This window comes from Giraffa tippelskirchi, chromosome 7 (genome assembly GCF_054371585.1).
Source record: "Giraffa tippelskirchi isolate mGirTip1 chromosome 7, T2T-mGirTip1v1.2.pri, whole genome shotgun sequence".
NCBI classification, from domain to species: Eukaryota; Metazoa; Chordata; class Mammalia; order Artiodactyla; family Giraffidae; genus Giraffa; species Giraffa tippelskirchi.
This window is the reverse complement of record NC_137281.1, coordinates 159107733-159127874: the sequence shown is the minus strand read 5'-3', so window position 1 is coordinate 159127874 and position 20142 is coordinate 159107733. Positions and strand designations below refer to the sequence as shown.

The following is a 20142-nucleotide window of genomic DNA, read 5'->3' as shown; positions in this document are numbered from 1 at the left end:
CACCTGCTTCGCTGTGTCCAGTTTACATAATAAGCCTATTGTTCTACAGATGAGAAAGTGGACTCCCGAGATATTAAGTAACTTTCCCAAAGTCACAGAGCTAGTGAGTGACTGAATTTTAAACCCGTATTTATCTCTGTAGCCGGTTCTCCTCTCTTCTGCGCTTTTCTGCATTGAGGTTGCATTGAATATTTTAAAATATTGTATACAGACCCGGGTTCAATCCCTAGGTCGGGAAGATCTCCTGGAGAAGGACATGGCTACCCACTCCAGTATTCTTGCCTGGAGAATCCCATGGACAGAGGAGCCTGGAGAGCTACAGTCCATGGGTCGCAAAGAGTTGGACACAACTGAGCAACTAACACACACACACACACACACACACACACACATTTTATTAAGTAATAATTGCTTGTCTAAGCCTTGCTCTTCTCTGTCTTTCCACTGAAACCTTTTCACTGTGAGGCCCTCAGCGTTGCCCAGGCGCTTGTGGCGTTTTCGTGTCCTCGTGTCCATCTGGGTCATCTGGCTGCCCGCCTCAGGCTCTGCTTTGCTCAGGCCTCCGTTCCCCATGCCCTGGGCTCTTGCCGGGTGAAAAGGATTCATTAGTCTCTGCATTCGGTCTCCCCGTTGCCCCCGATGTCCTGGCAGTTGGGGCCTCTGCCTCCCGTTGCTGCTGGTCAGCACACTCAGACCTGAGGGCCTGCGCAAATGTGGTCCTGGCCTAGTGTATTAGATCCTCTGAGAGGTCACAAACATCTTCACAAGCAGGAGGAAAACGCGCACGGTATTCCAGTGGTTGTGAAATAGACGAGTGTACACAGACTCGAACGACCAGCAGTAGTGCCGTGGATTTAAGTGTGTTTTCTCTGAGTGGTTTTGAACTGGAAGTTTGTCGTGGAAAATCAGTTTCTTCACTTTTGGCCATGCGGGATCTCTGTTGCTGCGCGTGGCCGGTCTCCAGTGGCGGCCGGCAGGAGCCGCGCTCCAGTGGTGGGCAGGCTGCTGGTCACGGGGCTCCTCGGGGCCCTCGGCATGTGGGCTGCACGGCTGCGGCCCAGGCTCGGTCAGTGCAGCACACGGGCTTGGCTGTTTCGAGGCATGTGGGATCTTCCCAGAGCAGGGACTGAACCCCCCCATGTGTCCTGCCTTGGCAGGTGGGTTCTCCTCTAAGTTGATTTTTAATTTTTCCCGGGAGTGCATTCTTACTCAACTGCCTAACAGTAAAGGCCAGTGTCTCAGGTCGGCTGAAGCGGAGGGGATGGCCCGGCGTCGGTGATTCGGGCGGGACGGGTGTGGCTGTGTCTCCTGGATGGAGTAACTCGGCCTGAGTCCTTGCCAGCTGCTCCGGCCCTCTCTTAGTTGACACTCTTCACTGATTACATCAGGGACTGTGCCTAGTTCTTAACGCAGGGCCTGAGTCTGGCCCCAGATGAGTAGAGTCCAGTATTCAAGCCTGTAGTCCCTGTAGTTTTTGAATGGGCCCAGCGAGTTCTGCTAAATCCGAGGACTTTGATTTGCGTTCTCTAAAAGTACTAAATGCCACCCTACAGTGTCGCCCATGTGACTGGGTTATGCGTTTGCTCCCCTTGTTTGCGGCACGTGAGCTTAGTTGCCCCGCAGCAGGTGGAATCCTCCCAGACCAGGGGTTGAACCTGCGTCCCCTGCATTGGCAGGCAGACTCCCAACCACAGAACCACCAGGGAAGGGCCCCCCCCCGCCCCATCTTTTCAAATAGGGAATATTCTTACTTGAAGAACGTGAATGGCAGCCGTGGCCTGGGAATAGGTACAGGAAATAAGAGTGGAAAACTCGGCTCTGGGTCCAGACCTTGCCATTCACTGGTTCTCTCCCAGGGGGCCAGGCCCTTCACACACCAGTCCCTCAGCTCCTGCATCCGTAACATGGGGCGGTCACCCCTGCTTTGCCCTCTGTGATGTGGTCTTAGGTCCCGCTTAAGGTTAGACTCAGAAAGTGCTTTCTCAATTCTGTTGTGCAGCACTACTGACTTGAAAGCAAGGTTTCTATTGTTTTGACCCTGTTTACCGTAGGATTGGGGGCAGGAGGAGAAGGGGATGACAGAGGATGAGATGGTTGGATGGCGTCACCGACTCGATGGACATGGGTTTGGGTGGACTCTGGGAGTTGGCGATGGACAGAGAGGCCTGGCGTGCTGCAATTCACGGGGTCGCAAAGAGTCGGACACGACTGAGTGACTGAACTGAACTGAACTGAACCATATACAAGCAGGCAGCTAGCTGGTGTGACCTTGGACCAAGAACTTAATCTGACTCCTGTTTTTTCATTTGTAACTGAGACAACTCCAGAGAGTTGTTGGAGGAAAAAAAGTGAGGTCCTGGCTCATAGAAAGTGCTCAGTCAAGTTTAACTTTTTATTGTGAGGTTGCATCAGACATTTAACTGCCTGACTTCCCAAGAGCTGGAGTCCAACCCCCTGCTACCCCTCTGACCCCCTGTGTAGTAACTCCCGGTTGCCCTTGTTTTAATGGTGATCACAGGCGAATGAACATACAGTGTGAATTATGGTTATGGAGGTTTAGTACTAAAAACAGTGAAATGAATTTCAGATAAGCAGGAACATTCCGGAGTTCTCCACCCGTCTCCACCTGCAGGGACTTGATTGCTATCAGGCAGAGGTGGACTGGTTTGAATGCTTGTGCGTTTACATAAAGAGTTTTTGTTTCACCCTCAGTCTTGCATCGTGGTTCTCACATGAGAAACCACCATTCGGCCTGTACATTTAAAGCCATGTCCTCTGAGGGCTGAGGGGTATCTGGGGTGAGTTTTGACTATGAGCTCCTTTCTTCAAATACTGGCTTTAGAGCTGACCTTACCAATCACCCAGCACATGTGTGCTGGGACATTTCAGTCCTTTTCAGGCCAAGAAGTGCTGGGGCCACTTCTCCTGGCTGTCAGGAGCTAAGTGTTACACTTTCAGGCTCTTGTGAGGCAGTTGATGTTACACTGGCAGATTGACGTTAGCCGTGGTGGGAGAATTTGCACCCTGGAACCTGGCAAACATCACACATCAGAACGCCCCCCCCCCCACTTCCCCACCACACAGCCTACTGTTAGCTGTTGACCTGTTTCCTGCACACCCGAGAATTGTGACATTGTAACCTAAGTAGGAGCCTTGCAGTCTTGTCCCCTCTCTCTGTCTCCCTTGGAGGCTGACAGAGCTGTGGTAAAGTTGATTTCATTTATGAGGCAGAACTGAGGAAACCGTTTCTGTCAAAGTAGGGCTACTGTCATTATAGTTATATCCCATGGCTTCCAAGGAGAGGTAGACTACTAAAGAGGACTTGGCATTCTTGGGCTTGTTTGCCTTTGAGAGCAAAATCGCTGGCTTGGAGAAACACCAGTTTTCAGAAGACAGAATTGCATGGATGCCCTCTCTCATACCCTCTCCTGGTGTAATGATGGAGATTTCCGCCCTGCTGTGCTCTTCACTTGGAAATGCGGCATTCACCAGAAGTGTGGTGGTCTAACCCAAGGCACACAGGTCTGCCACAGAACGTAGAACACGATAGAGCCACCACAGAAAGCACTGGGAAGAAACTAGTTGGTTTTTTTTTTTAATGTATGAAAGCTTACTACAGTCAGGCCACTACATTTAAAACCCTTATCGTGGACTACAGCTGATTTTCGTGCGTGTCACAGTTTGACATTCAGGAGTCCTGTGAATCCTGTGAAGGAATGCCGTCTGCTTGGAACCTCACCTTCTATTACAACAGAGCCCTGAAACCAGCAGCATTTTAAAACCTTCTATCTGGAAGACTTATCAGGGCTTTGGCCTTGAATGGAATGTGTTCCTCCTCATATTTGTGAAACAAATGTGTGTGTGTGTGTGTGTAGGAGCGTCCTCTCTCCTGCGGTTGTTGGTTTAGGAGAACCTTCCCTCCCTCTGTTTCTTTCCTGTCTTCAGTCCAGTGAAATCTCTTCTCAGAGGGATTGCATTTGTGAATGTTTGATATATACACCTATAAATATTTTTGTAGGGAATGAAAAAGAGCCGAGTAGATGCAAAAAAAATTGGTCCTCTCAAACTGGCTGCTCTAAATGGACTCTCCCTGTCTCGACTGCCGCTGCCCGACGAAGAGGAGGTGCCGGCCAGAGCCACTAATGACGAGAGGGTACGTACCGGACCCCAGGCCGCCCGCCTTCTCGGCGCGGCCGATGCTGCAGAGCTGCCTTCCTGAGACTCTGCTGGATTTTCTAAGCCATTTGATAATCATAAATGAGTGTTAGGAACTTTGTCATCTGGACTGCAAAACTGGGGCAAGTTTATAGCTAATGCCTCAATAGGTAATTTCAGGCTAAATGTTGACTTTTGTCTGTTGGTTTCTGGCTATTGGTCTTTACCTTCTTGTAGCCATAAAGTTAGAAGAAATCAGCAATTGCATGTGAGTACTCATGGGAAAGAAAGCAAACAGTGACTGCTCTCCTGACACTGAAAATTTTTGACAGTGAACAGTTACTGAGTTTTTCAAAACTTTGTGACTGAGAGGTATTTGCTGTGAGATTCTATTCTGTCAAAATTAGGCAGGCATGAATTAGGCTAAGCAGAAATTACTTTGCTTACACCTGGATCCTGGAGATAATTTCCAACGTTGACTATTTTCAGTGTTTTACGTATCATATTACAAAACTGAAGCACTTGTTCATAGAAGTTGGAATTAATTATCCTACTCTAGGATTTACTGTTCTCCAGGAGAATTTTCTGTTCTTAGGGGGTTAGGTAATTTTTTTTTTAATTTTTTACATTGAAGTATAGCCAATTAACAATGTTGTGATATTTTCAGGTGGACAGCAAAGGGACTCAGCCATCCATGTACATGTATCCACTTTCCCCCAAACCCCTCTCCCATCCAGGCTGCCACCTGATATTGAGCCGAGTTCCCTGTGCTATGCAGCAGGTCCTTGTCGATTATTCATTTTAATTATAGCAGTGTATACAAGTCAGTCCTAAACTTTCTAAGGGGGTCAAGTAATTGACTATAGATTTAGAGAAAACTAATTCAATGAATTATTCTAGAACAAGTTTAAACAGAATTTGCATTATATTTCTCACCAAGATTATTGCATTTGCCCTTTCATTGTTATGCCTTGTTAAATGTAACTTCAGTTTCATCTAGAATTTTCAGTATCGGATAATACTAGACTTGAGGCAGAAAACGAGTTTTCAGATGTGCAGTCAAGATGCGGCTGTGTGTGGCATGGGACTGCAGTCATATTATTCCTTTGTGTTTTTCAGTGTAAAATTCTGGAACAGCGGTTAGAACAGGGAATGGTATTCACAGAATATGAAAGAATTCTTAAAAAACGGCTAGTTGATGGCGAGTGCTCCATAGCACGCCTCCCTGAAAATGCAGAAAGAAATCGGTTCCAGGATGTGCTTCCCTACGATGACGCCAGGGTAGAGCTAGTCCCGACCAAGGAGAACAACACTGGCTACATCAACGCCTCCCACATCAAGGTGAGGGGAATGTTAGAATGGTGGGGCCGAGTCCTCAGTTAAATCATTGACACAAGAGTGGTAAGACTTGTCTTCAGGTCTGTTTTCTAAAAACACCCTCATTTTGAACCGTCTTGACAGACTGTTGTGCAGGCTGGGAAATCCGTACCCCAGGGCGGGCCGGTGTTTGGTCCCTCCGCTCCCAGCATCGTGCCCCGGACTTCGGGGCCGCTCGTTTGTCTGCCTGGAGCACTTGGTGCTTCTGAATCTGAAGGCCTCTCCACCTCACAGGTTCTCTCAGGAGCAGCTGAGCGGCTCGTTCTTCCTTGTCATGCACCTCCATGCAATTTGGTGTGACACACGTGTGTGTCGGATGGTGTCACCAACGCCTTCCCTCGCGCTGAGCTTGCCTGCGCTCCTCGCCCGCTCTCTCACTCCTTTTTGAACACCGTTTTGTTCCGTGTGCAAGCGGTGCCGCTTTCCCCCCGGAAACAGGGTAGTGCCATTTACCTGAGTAACGTTCCGCCCAGTAAAGCGGAAAAAGGGATGGTTCATAAGGGGAAAAAAGAAAAAGAGAAGAAAAAAAGAAAAAGAGCCAGAGGCTCTGTCTTCTCCATCGCCGTAGCCTTTGTTCACACTGGCTGGAGAGTCAGTTCCTTACTTTGGAAAGAAGTTTCCTTTTAGTGAGTGAATGAGAAAGTGTCCACGATCAGGTGTTCTCTCTCTTCTTTCCCACATTTTATTCAGTTTGCAGGTGACGTTGGATGAGAGCCATTTCACAAGTGAGACTTCCCGGAGACCCAGCAGGCTGCCTGTGAGAGCTAGTGCTCTTGACAGTCTTTGGGAATCTGTGCATAAGCTTTTTATTTTTAAAAACCTTTTTATTTGGTACTGAGGTGTACCTGATTAACCATGCTGTGATAGTTTCAGGTGCACAGTGAAGGGACTCAGCCAGACATATACAGGCATCCATTCTCCCCCAAACCTCCTCCCCTCCAGGCGGCCACATAACATTGAGCAGAGTTCCACGCGCAAGCTTTGCTCTCTAGGCGGCGGTAGTGGTAAAGAACCCACCCTACAACGTAGGGACGTAAGAGACCCGCGTTCGATCCCTGGGTTGAAAAGATCCCCTGGAGGTGGGCACGGCCACCCACTCCAGTATCCTTGCCTGGGGAATCCCGTGGACAGAGGAGCCTGGAGGGCTACAGCCCAGGGGGTTGTGCAAAGTTGGATGTGACTGAGGTGACGTGTTTAAAAACGGAGCATTTCTTTGGAATAGCGTATCCCGTCTCCCGTGATGGATGGGTGAGAGTTGAAGAATGCTGAGGCTCTGTGGTGGTATTTCAAGATCTTCAGCAACAGCGGGAGGAACAGTGGGAAGCGTCTGACTTGAGAATTCCCAGATCACCCCAGAGCACGCGGTGTGGGCCGCTGTACTGACCTGAGTGGCCCCTCCTGCCCGCCAGCCCCTCCCTGGTCCTTGTTCGCTGTGGGGCCCGGGGCCCCGTGGGCGGGCGGGGGCGTGACTCAGGCTGCGGTCTTCACGGGGCCTGGGCGGTTTGGGGCGCGTCCCAGGGTTCACCCAGGGCACTCCAGAAGTGGCTACGGTCATCAGTAGTGAGGGAGCCGAGATTTAACCCGATTTCCTGACTACAGCTCTCATAATTATTACAGTGTTTTCAAGGAGGTTTTCAATCTTAAGACCCTTTTCAATTTTAAGTGGAAATTTAGTATCATTATGTAGAGTGATCCTGGCTCAGAAGCCCAGAGGTGAACTCCTTAAGTAGGAAGACATTTCCCGCCCCCCCCCCCCGAAATTTGACATTTAACTTAGGATTTTGACTTAACTGCTTGTACTTGATCCTAGTGTGTGTCGTGCTTCATGAAGGAAGATTGTGTTTGGACTTTGGGGTGTGATGATGCTGATGTTATTTTTATAAGAACCACCACCTAACAGCAGGAATAACAGCCATTTATTGAGACCCTGTCATGTGCAGGGCATTTAATATGTTGACTCGAGTAATCGAGTAATCCCGACAACATGAGGGCAGGAAGTATTTTTATTCTGCGGATGAGAACTGAGATTTGGAGAGGTTAAGGAAATTGTCCCAGGTCACATATAGATATTATATAAATTCATAACGCTTATGCTTATAAAGGTATCAGTAATGGAGATTACACTAATAAGGAAAAAGAACAAGATGAAAGTCTTTATCTGAATAGTTCAGTTCCCTTTTTAAGTATTACCAGTAAACAAATGTATATGCATGTATTATACACACACATACTCATTTTTTAAAAATCCCTTTCTAATTTCAGGTCTCTGTCAGTGGAATTGAATGGGACTATATTGCCACTCAGGGACCACTGCAAAATACTTGCCCGGACTTTTGGCAGATGGTGTGGGAACAGGGGATTTCGATTATAGCCATGGTGACAGCGGAGGAGGTGAGGACTCACTTCTCTTCCGTGCTCTTCTCGTGGCCTCAGACGGACAGTGACGGTCAGCCCTGTGGGGTCTTGACTTTAGAGAAGGGGGCGGGGAGTCTCGAGACGGCTCCCCGTGAAGGGGCGTCCTCGGCCGGGTCCCGGGCCGCGTTTCTGAGGCGGCTCCCCGCGGAGGGGCGTCCTCGGCCGGGTCCGTGCCGCGTTTCTGAGGCGGCTCCCCGCGGAGGGGCGTCCTGGGCTGGCTCCGTGCCGCGTTTTCTGAGGCGGCTCCCCGCGGAGGGGCGTCCTCGGCCAGGTCCGTGCCGCGTTTCTGAGGCTGCTCCCCGCGGAGGGGCGTCCTCGGCCGGCTCCGTGCCGCATTTTCTGAGGCGGCTCCCCGCAGAGGGGCGTCCTCGGCCAGGTCCGTGCCGCGTTTCTGAGGCGGCTCCCCGCGGAGGGGCGTCCTGGGCCGGCTCCGTGCCGCGTTTTCTGAGGCGGCTCCCCGCGGAGGGGCGTCCTCGGCCGGGTCCCGGGCCGCGTTTCTGAGCGCTCTGTCTCTGACAGGAGGGCGGAAGGGAGAAGAGCTTCAGGTACTGGCCGCGCCTCGGCTCGAGGCACAACACCGTCACCTACGGGCGGTTCAAGATCACCACCCGCTTCCGCACGGACTCCGGCTGCTACGCCACCACGGGCCTGAAGATGAAGCACCTGCTGAGCGGGCAGGAGCGGACCGTCTGGCACCTGCAGTACACGGACTGGCCCGAGCACGGCTGTCCCGAGGACCTCAAGGGCTTCCTGGGTAAGCGTCTGCACCCCCGCCGGGGGGCCGCCCCAGAGGGGACTTACAGCCGCTCCTTTCTTGCCTCTGTGCTGTTCCATGTGAGGCTGGGCTTGTTTTAAAATGAAAGTTTCAAGCGTTCAGGGGAAAGCTTAGCAGAAGAGGTTTTAGAGTATAAGTTGGCTAGTGAGCAGCAGGCAGTTCCTGGTCCCTGAAGAGTTTTTCATTTTGCGGGTGAGAAACATGGGACTCTGCCGAGACCGCACTGTCGGTCAGTGGCTGGGCTGGGTCACCGGGACCCAGTGCTCTGCGTCCGGGGCCCTCTTCTCAGCCGGTGGAGATGACCTGAAAATTGTCGGTCTAATGGGCCTCCGTCCCTTTGTGTCTGTCTTTGTCATCCATGTCTCGCAGCGTACCTCGAAGAGATCCAGTCTGTTCGACGCCATACAAACAGCACGAGTGAACCCAAAAGCCCCAACCCCCCGTTGCTGGTCCACTGCAGCGCCGGCGTGGGACGGACAGGCGTCGTCATTCTGTCGGAGATCATGATCGCCTGCCTGGAGCACAACGAGGTGCTTGCTCCTCTGTGGGCGCAGGGAGAGGGGGGCCGGGCACAGAGGGACCCCACGCCCCCGCCCCCCGAGGGGAGAGGGGGTCCGGGCACAGGGCCCACCCCACCCCACCCCGTGGCACAAACGTCCTTGGGCCTCTCCGCAGGAGGTGCCGAGTAGCAAAGAGGCTGCCTTCCTGCCTGTCTGCCGCCAGGGTCCCCCAGGACCGCCGCTCCCCCACCCCCCCGCGGTCTCGGGGAGCCGCGCCCTCACCCCGCTTCCCCCTGCCAGGCGCTGGACGTCCCGCGGGTGCTGGACATGCTGCGGCGGCAGCGGATGCTGATGGTGCAGACCCTGTGCCAGTACACGTTCGTGTACCGCGTGCTCATCCAGTTCCTCAGGAGCTCCCGGCTCATCTAGGCCCCGCGCTCCCCGGGACGGTCACGGAGGCGTTCACAGCTCAGAAAGGCGGAGACGTGCTGGCCTGACTCGCTCTTTCCCTGGCGCCGACCCCCGCGGGCGCAGTAGCGGCCGCGAGCTGAGGGGCGGGAGGAGAGCTGAGGGGCGGGAGGAACGCCGGGCGCAGCTTCGGGTGTGAGCAGCGGGCGGAGGTGGAGGGGCCTCGCCCAGGAAGGACTGTGCCCGAGGGCAAGGCCGCGGCTTCCCCGCGCCCAGCTGTCTGACTTGCAGAACTTGCACACATGCGGAGATTGTATTTTCTAGATAAATTCTCTCTATTTTACTGAAGCTGTGCTGGGCAATTCTGGCAATCACTAAGGCATACAGTTTTCTATCTTAAGCTAGTTTTTGATAATGGAATTTTATTTTATGATGAAAATATTTGGGGTTTTCTTGTTGAGAAACTAAACTTTTCGTGGGGCTGATCCACAGATGTGAGTGGTTCCTAGATAAATTTGTATTTAAAACCATGTTATTTTGTTATTTTTTAAAAAAAACCTTGGGTACTTAACAGTTAAGTTACCAAACCCCAAACTACAACAAGAATCTAAAAGTGTTATTTTTGAAGCATAGAAAGCATTTTTATATTCAGAAAAATTTTTAATCCTAAAAGTTCTATATATTTGTACCTTCTATATTTTCCAAGCAAGAGTTCAACTCATTAAGGTACGGAAACAAGTCAGTTAATGTAAGTTAACATGGGGAATAAAGGCACATTTTTAAAAAACATGTATGCGAATAATCAGATTCACTTTTTTTTTCAGTATTATTCATAAACCCAAATGTGGTGGTTTTTTTTTTTTTTTGGTTGAAAATGAAGTGAAAAACAGTTGAATAAGATGGTTTTAAGCACTTTTTTTGGTTGCAAACAAATCTGAGTTTTTAATATATATATTGCTTTATAGGTGAAACAGTACATAACAACAGACGCATTGAAAGTGTTTTGGAAGGGATCAGGGATAAGAGTACGTAGGATGACTAGGACGAGAGTACGTGCAGAGTAACCCCAAGATGGTAAATGCAAGTTGCCTTGGTCTTTACAAAGCGCAGTGTCACCTGCACTCAGACTGAGCCGCCGGGGCGGAGCGGGGTGTGGGAAGAGTCTGGGGGCCGGACCCCTGGTGGGTACCCCCGGGAAACTCAGGGCCTGTCACGGGCAACAGCTCCCTCTGTTTCCTCTTCCACCTACAACTCTTCCTTTTTTTTTTTTTTTTTAAACAAATCAGGTTTATATTATTATTAAAAGAAGCCGCGAAGAGGCTTTGTTTTCTTTTGGTTGAAAGAAGGGAGGAGTTTGTTGATAGTCTCCCCTCGTCTCCCCACGGCACAGCCCAGACTTGTGGGGCCACCGGGGGGACCGTGGTGTCCGAGACGTCCCGGGGTCTCCTCAATCCTCTAGCTTCACCTCCGCGCCCCCCGCCCCCCGACCCCTTTTAGGCCCCTCCCCGCGGGCGGGGCCGGAGGACTGCAAAGGCGGCGTCGTCCCCGCGGGGCCGAGGAGGTGCCGGAGGACTGGCCGGTGCGTTTAGCTGAGGAGCCCTCTCTTCCTTCCTGAGGCTGCTTCTGCAGCAGGTCGAGCTTCCCGAACGTCAAACCCAGGGCCGCTTCCCCCCGTGAACGGTACCCGAGGGACAGAGCTGATGCGCGTGCTCGCTCCTAAAGCGGTTCCGCTCACCGTTGTCACCACTTGGTCTCCGTGGTCAGCTGTGAGACTGGACTTCCTTCATGCACCGTGTCCCTGCCTGACTCGGACCCGGAAACCAGCCCCATAAGAGGAAATGCGGAAGGCATCGATGAAAATGAATATCGGAAGTGGGCCTCTTTCTCACTTGGGAACAAAGAATTGATTTGAAGTCTGAGATGATTTTAAAGAACAATAGACCCGAGTGTAGATATTCAGATCGAGCTCTCCAGGAGAATGGGTTAAGAGGTTTATTGCAGTGTTCCCCATCTTCACACCAGGTAAAGGACAGGTGTGTTTCTGATACTTTTTTCTTCCATTGGTACTTTTTTTTTTTAATGCTTTTCTGTCAGGTTTAAACATTTTGAAGTGTCCCATTGACAAGAACATATTGTAAAACAAAAATTTAAAGAGTAATATATGGTATGTTTGTGTTCCTGTTATAATAATTTGATTATAAGAAAATTACGAGGGCTAAATTACACTGTATAAATGTCACTCTTAAAACTCGCATGTTTGACATAGCTTCTAAGACCCATGTAATTTTTTTGTGTCCCTTTTGAATTTTTAAACTTTTGATGAACAGTTAGAGAATATGAAAGTATTTCTGAATAAAAATAAATCTACATTTCTGGACTTTTCAATTAATATGATTTTCAAAGTCAAACTGTAGAACGTTGAGGTTTCATCAGCTCACCATGTCTGAGTTGAGAATTTTCTGTCTGCCAAACTTACACAGTGCTTCAGTATTTTAGTGTCTTTTATTTGTTTGTTGATATTGTTAGTTTCATATCAAAATTACCAAAATGTGCATTTTCACAAAAAGTAGGTTACAAACCAGTGTTTTCCACTGATCAGTGTTGGCGTCTCTGGCATCAGTTCTCCTGATTGGTGGGATCTTTAGATAAAAGGCTCTAGTTGATAGTTTTGAACACGGGAAGTGTTCATTTTAGAACATCATTTGGAATTGCAACCTTCATTACGTATTTTCTTCTGGAACATCCACTGTGAAACATTCAGAAAGCCCTAGAATTTAGCCTTCAAACCATGTTGGCAGGTGCTTGCCCAGAAGCTCGTGGGAAGGCCAAGGCCAGGACAGACGTAAGGAGTGAGGGCGGGGCGGTGGCAGCCCGGCATGGCCGGTCTTTCTGCAGCTTCATCATGGAAAGAAACCAGTCCCTTCAAATGGGTCGGTAACTTAATGTTCACAATATTAAGGAAATACAAATGTCCTCATTACATGTAATATAAAACTTTATATTGGGCTTCCTTGATGGCTCATATGGTAAAGAGTGCCTGCAATGCAGGAGACCCAGGGTCGAACCCACTCCAGTGGTCTTATTAAAATAAAAAGAACTGCAGTTTATTGTAAATCATTTAAAAAATCATACTTTTAAAGGGAATTCTGTTGGATAGACATTTAGAGAATTTGCTTTCTAGTAACATTTCGGGTACAACAAGCTAAACTATCTTTTTCTAGTTTAAAGTTTATTAAAATGGTCTAAATTAGAGGGGACCCTTTTTTTTTGAACTGAGGGACAGACACTTCAAAAATAGAGGGCTAGGTCCATTAGAAATTTGTCTGGGAAAACAATTCATGAAAGAGCATGAGTTTTTCAAAGTCCTGCAATAAGAGCTTCATTTACCCTAAGTATCTATAATTACTTTTAAAAAAATGAGAAAAAATCAGAAAGTTTGGTTGTTTAAGGTGTGCATGTGTTAGGGGTGTGTGGACAGAGGATTTTAGGAAATAATCCAAAGGGTCCTTGGGTTGTTAAACTGGCATATGACAGGTAGTTCCCAAATAAAAATCAGTCTCTTAAAAGTTCTAATGTATGTGAAACTATTGAGTATTGTCTACAAGGGGAAATATTACTTATAAGCAGTAATGGTTTTTTGGTTTGTTCTCCCGAAGCTTATTGAAACCACAGGGGTCTGAAAAAGTAGTCACATCCTTGTCATCAGTACTCCAAGAGAAACACAACAACTCTCCTCCCCACTGCACCCTGCTGGCGAGAGCACAGAAAAAATTCTGGTTTGCCTGGCAGTGGGGCCTGGTCCTCAGCAAGCAACTGAAGTCAGATTGATCCGTGTTTCGTGAGGGAATTCCACGTCACGAGTGTCCCATCATTTGTCTGAGAAACTCAAGCAGCGTGTGAAGGTCAGGGACAGTGGAGCGGGTGAGCAGGGTGCGAGACCCCCGTGAGGGCGGCAGGCGGAGGTGGGTGAGCCAGCAGCATGTTCCCCACCTTGCCTGCTTCTGCCGCGCGTCTGCCTTTGGGTTGTCCTGGCCTGGAAGGGGGGACGGTGGGCCTGGGCCAGGGAGGTGGCAGAAGGCCCGCGGCCCCCAGCTGAGGACGCAGGAGTCCCACGGCGACTGTCCCTGCTGCTGGAGTGTGTCCAGGTCACACGTTTGTGAGCAGGGCCTGGCTGGTGGTGTATTTCCAGAAATATGTAAAATATTCATTTTCTAAAAACTGGAGTAAATCTGAACTTTATCCAATATGTTGCTGGGTTCAGAAAGAGATAGTCAGCGTATGTTGCTGTTGTTCGGTCGCTCAGTCGTGTCCAACTCTCTGTGACCCCATGAACCACAGCAGGCCAGGCCTCCCTGTCCATCACCAACTCCCAGAGTTTACCCAAACTCATGTCCATTGAGTAGATGATGCCATCCAACCATCTCATCCTCTGTCGTCCCCTTCTCCTCCTGCCTTCAATCTTGCCCAGCATCAGGGTCTGTTCCAATGAGTCAGCTCTTCGCATCAGGTGGCCAAAGTATTGGAGTTTCAGCTTCAACATCAGTCCTTCCAATGAATACCCAGGACTGATCTTCTTTAGGATGGATTGATTGGATCTCCTTGCAGTCCAAGGGACTCTCAAGAGTCTTCTCCAACCTCACAGTTCAAAAGCATCAATTCTTCTGCACTCAGCTTTCTTCACAGTCCGGTTAATGATATTTAACAATTGTGGTTGACTGATGGGCCCCCAAAGATGTCCACAATCTATTCCCCTGAAGTTATGAATGTTATCTTACATGGCAAAAGGGACTCTGCAAATGCAATTAAATAAAGGTTTTTGAGATGAGATTGTCTGGGATTTTCCAGGTGGGCCCAGAGTCTTTCTAAGAGGGAGGCAGGAGGGTCACAGTGAGCAGAGATGTGATGAGAGAAGCAGAGGTGAGAGATTTGAAGATGCCGCACTGTTGGCCTTGATGATGGAGGCACGGGCCACAGGTGAAAGAATGCAGGCAGCCGCTAAAAACTGGAAAAGGTGAAAAACACATTCTCCCCAGAGCCTCCAAGAAGAATGCAGCCCTGGCAACATCTTGATTTTATGGCTTCTGGCTTCCAGAACTGTAAGTTGGTAGATTTTATTTTAAGCCATTGCATTTGTGGAACTTGTTACAGCAGCAACAGAAAACTTATAAAATAATATTCTTCACAGGAAAAACAATGGTCAACTCACCTTTTAAAAAATTGTTTTCATTTTTTTTTAAATTGAGGTACACTTGATTTACAATATATATATGTTTCAAGTGTATAACACAGTGATTCACAATTTTTAAAGGTTACATTCCATTTATAGTTATTAGGAAACACTGGATATAGTCCCTGCTGTATAATAAATTCTTGTTGCTCATTTATTTCATACCTAGTAGTTTGTACCTCTTAATCCCCTGTACCTGTTTAACCCTCCCCCATCCCTCTCCTGGCTGGCAACCACTAGTTTCTTATATATGTTTCTTTTTTGTTACATTCACTAGTTTGTTGTATTTTTTAGATTCCAAATGTAAGTGATATACAGCATGGGCTTTCTCTGATTTATTTCACTAAGCGTAAAACCCTCCAAGTCCATCTATGTTGATGGAGATGGAAAACGTTCATTCTTTTTTATGATAGAGTAGTATTCCATCACATACACACACACACACACACACACACACACACACATTACATATGTATATACACACCACCTCCTCTTTATCCATGCATCTGTTGATGGACACTTCGTTGCTTCCGTCTCAGCTATTGTAAATAATCCTATGAACGCTGGCGTACACGTATCTTTCAAATGAGTGACTCCTTTTCTCTGCGTATACCGTCCACATTGGAGCTGTTGTGTCTGTGGTGGTTCTGCTTTTCGTTCTCGAGAACCTCCGCACTGTTCTCCACCGTGACTGTGCCCATTTCTGTTCTACAAACAGTGTTTGAGGACTCCCTTTTCTCCACATTCTTGCCAGCATATGTTATTTGTGGTCTTGTCGAAGACAGCCATTTTGACAGATGTGAGATGCTGGTCTGTCCCGGGGGCTGGATCCAGAGGCTGTCATCCTGTGGCTGGTGTTGGGCTGTCTGTGTGTCTGTCCGTGGGGCTCAGAGCTCCCACAGTGGCTATCCCTTGGTGAGCCCTCTGATGGGTGAGGCTGGCCCTGAGGCCAGAGCAGAAGCCCGGGGGCAGGGGCAGGGCCTCGGGCTGGTGAAAGGGGCTCAGTCCTGTGTCCTCTGGCTGAAGGGCTGGGGCTCCAGGTCCACTGCTGTGGGCTGTGCGCTGGTGCGAGGGGCCAGGACTGGGCCCCGGGGCAGCTGTGGGCTCGGGGGATCTTTAGGCAGCCTGTCTAAGGTCCCCTGGAGAAGGGCATGGCTACCCACTCCAGTACTCCTGCCGGAGAATCCCATGGACAGAGGAGCCTAATGGGCTATAGCCCCTGGGGTCGCAGAGAGTCGGACGGGACTCGGCGACTAAACGACAATCTGCAGGTCAGTGGGGCTGCGTCCCTGCCCAGCTGGCTGTTTGGCTAAAGTGCCCCAGTATTGGTGCCTACAGGCTTGTGGGCAGGGGGCGAGCTGGGTCCTGAGGCTAATAAGCTCGAGACAGATAGATACATAAAGTTGCTCAGTCGTTTCTGACTTTGCGACTCACCAGGCTCCTCTGTCCATGGGATTTCCCAGGCACGAATACTGGAGTGGGTTGCCATGCCCGCCTCCAAATAAGCTAGAAGGAGGATTCCAAGATGGTGCTGGCCAGCTCCAGCGTCCACGTGGTAGAACAAGTTCCCCACGTGGCTGCCGCCAATGCCTGAGTCCCCAGGGCAAGCTCCAGCGGCCCCCTGCCTCTCCAGGAGTCTCTCCTGACCGACAGGAACATCCGACTCAGACGTCACTCAGATTATTGCTTCTGCCCTAGGTTCTGGAATATGAGATTTTGTGTGAGCCCTTTAAGAATGGGGTTCTATTTAGGACTAAATTTGAGACTCCAGAGAGCCAGCTATGCTGGCTTTCCAAGCCCAAACATTCTGGGGGTCCATCTTCCGGGTGCAGGACCGCTGGGGGGGAACCCAGTGTGAGGCTCAGACCCCTTGCTCCTTGGGGAGAGCCTCTGAAAATGGTAATTATTCTCTCACTTGTAGGTTGCCCACCTGGGGGGTATGCGATTTGATTATATTGCAGCTCCACCCCTCCTACCCATCTGTGAGTCCTTTATATCTTTAGTTGGAGGAGAACTTTTTTTGTAGGCGCTGGTATTTTTCACGGTTGTTCTGTAAATAGTTGTAATTTTGGTATGCCCATGAGAGGTGAGCTCGGGGTCTTTCTACTCTGCCATCTTGGCCCACCTCAACCCACCTGTTTTAAAATTTTGGAAGGTGAGTGTGGAACCCTCACATCCAGGACTGCTAAGCATTTTTGCCTCAAAACTTGAATGTTGGTACAGGACAATTTTCAAGGGAATACGGGTGGCTTTGGAGCAAAGCTTTCTTTACCCCAATTCAAAGCATCTTCTCCCTGGCCTTGGAATTCAACACACAGCTTTGTTTTGGTGGGGATATGCTGTTACCGGATCATCTGCTGCTTTTAAAAGGTCTGGGCAAGGGATCACGCTTGAGAGCATCTATCACCAGAATGTGAGTTTAGCAGACGGCTTTCCAAGACTACATAGCACATGAAGGCTGAGGAGGGGTTGCCACTTCTAGGTGTAGATTATTTAATTTATACTTTCTAAAGAGCCTAAGAATTAAACTAAGACTAACTTCGGCATATTACAACTAAGAGAAATCTTTGGATCATGTAATCTGAACTCTTTAAACAAAGGCTCAGGATAAAGTAATTCGTTGGTGACCACACAGCTAATTCAACCACTTGGTGAATTGTCATCTTGCCCCATAAAAGCTATTCTGATCTTTTCTAATTGTTTTCACTGGGGGAAAAAATGTGACTTTTTAAGGCTTCTTAGGAGGATGCTAATTTATATTTTAAACCGTTTGAAATGAGAGCAAATGAGGAAATTTTCATGTAATTTAGCAATTTGCTTCATTGCTCCTTCTAAATGGGGAATTTGCCCTCTGTAAAGAGAGGAGGAAGTATCTGTCCTGTTTCCCTATAACCTTGTCTGGAGCTAAACATCCCCTCCAGGTCAAATTGTCTCTGTGCATGAACAAATGCATTCGTGCTTTGAGGATCCAAAGAGAAACAGGTTCTTTTCTTGAGAAGCCCAGCGCCTAGATAGGAAACCGAGTGCGTTCTAAACGGTATTATAATTCGTACGACAGATGTGGAAGGCCTCGCCCAGAGTGGGGGGATGTCAGAGCAGTCGCTCAAGGTTTCCGAGTTCCATTCCCCCTGGGCTGTCAGCACAGGCCCCAAGAGGGGAGATGGTGTGATGGTGTTTGGAGCAGACGGCAAGTGCAGGGGCAGAGAGGGGATGGGCCTATTTGGGAACAAGCAATTAAGACGCTGAGGATGCTTGGGTGAGCCTGGTGAGAGATGAATTGGGAGGAAAACATGACTTTATTAAAAAAATGCAAAGGGACCTGTACCTTTTCTGGTTAGCAAGAGGAAACTCAGTTTGGCTTGTTTTTTAAAGGAGGGAGTGACATGGTCTGTTGATCTGTTTTACAATAACAGTAGCAGCCTGTGAGTCTTTCTCAAACAACCTATTTAACTTCTTACAGTCCTGCAACGAAGGCTCTGTGACTCAACACATGAAAAGCAGGAGGAAGGTTAGTAACCAGCTTAAAGTCACAGCTCATAAGGATCAAACCTGAGCAACTGGGCTCAAAACACTCATCAATGACTGCAAATCAGAGAATGAGCTGTGGGAGAAGTGGAGGGATGATCTGCGACTAAGCCAGTGTTTCCCTACTTACCATTCAGAACTTACCTTTACAGAACCTTGGCCATCTGAGAACCACTTTTAATATTTCTTTAAACCAAAAAAAAAAAATTTCCTTAAACCAGTTCATCTGTTTAAATTTCACAGGGAAACCTGAGGATAACAACAGAATACCCTAAAAGGTATAAAGTCAGGATGGGTCATGGCCTCAGAGACAACAGGCTGTACGGAGTTGGAAGGTAGAGAAGACGGATGTGTCAGAGCAGGGCAGGCGGGAGTCTAGAGCAGGGCCCCGGTGGGGAGACGCAGCAGGAAGGCAGCAGGTAAGCTCAGCCAGGTGAGGCTGGGGCTGAAGGGAGGAGCCCTGGGGGCTGGGAGCCCCAGACGCAGACGGAGAAGGGGGAGTGAGTGATGGGAGACTCGGGCAGGCGCCGAGAAAGAGGTGACAGAGGGTGCAAGAGGACCGCAGGATGCAGAGCGGGGGTTGTTGAAAGTGAAGTGAAAGGCGCTCAGTCGTGTCCGACTCTTTGTGACCCCATGGACCATACAGTCCATGGAATTCTCCAGGCCAGAATACTGGAGTGGGGAGCCGTTCCCTTCTCCAGGGGATCTTCCCAACCCAGGGATCGAACCCAGGTCTCCCGTATTGCGGGCAGATTCTTTACCAGCTGAGCCACCAGGGAAGCCCATATACATACTTTACATAACATATATTTATGCTATAAATATTTCAAAGAATGGCTTTTACATAATTCATTTCAATATATATCTTATTAATAGTAAGTTATGCAAATACAGTCTTTTAGACTTATATTGAAATTTATTCTCTACACGATTTAGAAAATGGCTAATTTCTTGGATAAAACATAGCATATTTAGAAGTCCGAAAGCCAAGTAAATCCCTTATTTCGGAATTTTGACAGATCTTGGCACAGTTTAGATTTTCCACAGTTGCCTGATCTGTACTTTGCATCTTTTGTTGTTAGAGGGTAAGAGACAAACTCCACAGGTGAGCGCAGAGGGTCTGTAGGGCCAAGGGAAGATTGCGGCAGGATGATCTGGGGCCTAAGACACTGGGTACTCAGCCCTACCGAACTGCAGGCTGTCCCTGAGCCTGGCTTCTGAACAGTTTTCCATACTTGAGACTGTCATCCACCTACCACCAGAAATCAGTTCTAATACCTCCAGCGATATGCACCACCTTTTGGGAAACACTTGTGTGGGCAAAAAAATGCTAAAAGCCTGCATTAAAGAATGAGATACTTGGAGGAAATTGCTAAATTTCTAGAACATTTGGGTTATTACCCATATTCTGATTCATCTTTTTCTCTTCCATGGTGCCCGGGCATGAAACCGTTATGTAACAGTTCCTCAAATGTTGACATCACTGTGAATGGGTGAAAAGACATGAGCAGAGCTGAGTCTCCTGAGACACACCTGACTCAGCGAGGATCCCGCTCCTGCAGTGTACGGGTAAGGGGAGGGCGTCAGACTGGGCCTGGCAGAACGTTCGTCTGCACAAGAAGGGATGGTGTTTCAGATAGTCAGTAGGCTATCCAAGCTCACTGATTCTTGAGGCTTTAGAAACTGTAGGAAAGGGAGAGGAAAGAAATTAAAGATACTGTTGTTGTTGTTTAGTCGCCAAGTTGTGTCTGACTCGTGAC

General features: G+C 48.8%; 1 protein-coding gene across 18 annotated transcripts in view; it reads left to right on the top strand.

Moving 5' to 3' along the window:
• Positions 1 to 11999, top strand: part of PTPN21 (protein tyrosine phosphatase non-receptor type 21) — a 77055-nt gene extending 65056 nt beyond the window's left edge. For all 18 annotated transcript variants that reach the window (XM_081510343.1, XM_081510340.1, XM_081510341.1 and 15 more), the window contains 6 exons: positions 4019 to 4153; positions 5275 to 5496; positions 7795 to 7923; positions 8467 to 8701; positions 9092 to 9252; positions 9523 to 11999. In XM_081510343.1, coding sequence (XP_081366469.1) covers positions 4019 to 4153; positions 5275 to 5496; positions 7795 to 7923; positions 8467 to 8701; positions 9092 to 9252; positions 9523 to 9651 — 1011 coding nt within the window. In that variant the 3' untranslated portion in view covers positions 9652 to 11999. The remainder of the gene's footprint in view (positions 1 to 4018; positions 4154 to 5274; positions 5497 to 7794; positions 7924 to 8466; positions 8702 to 9091; positions 9253 to 9522) is intronic.
• The last annotated feature ends 8143 nt before the right edge of the window (positions 12000 to 20142 follow it).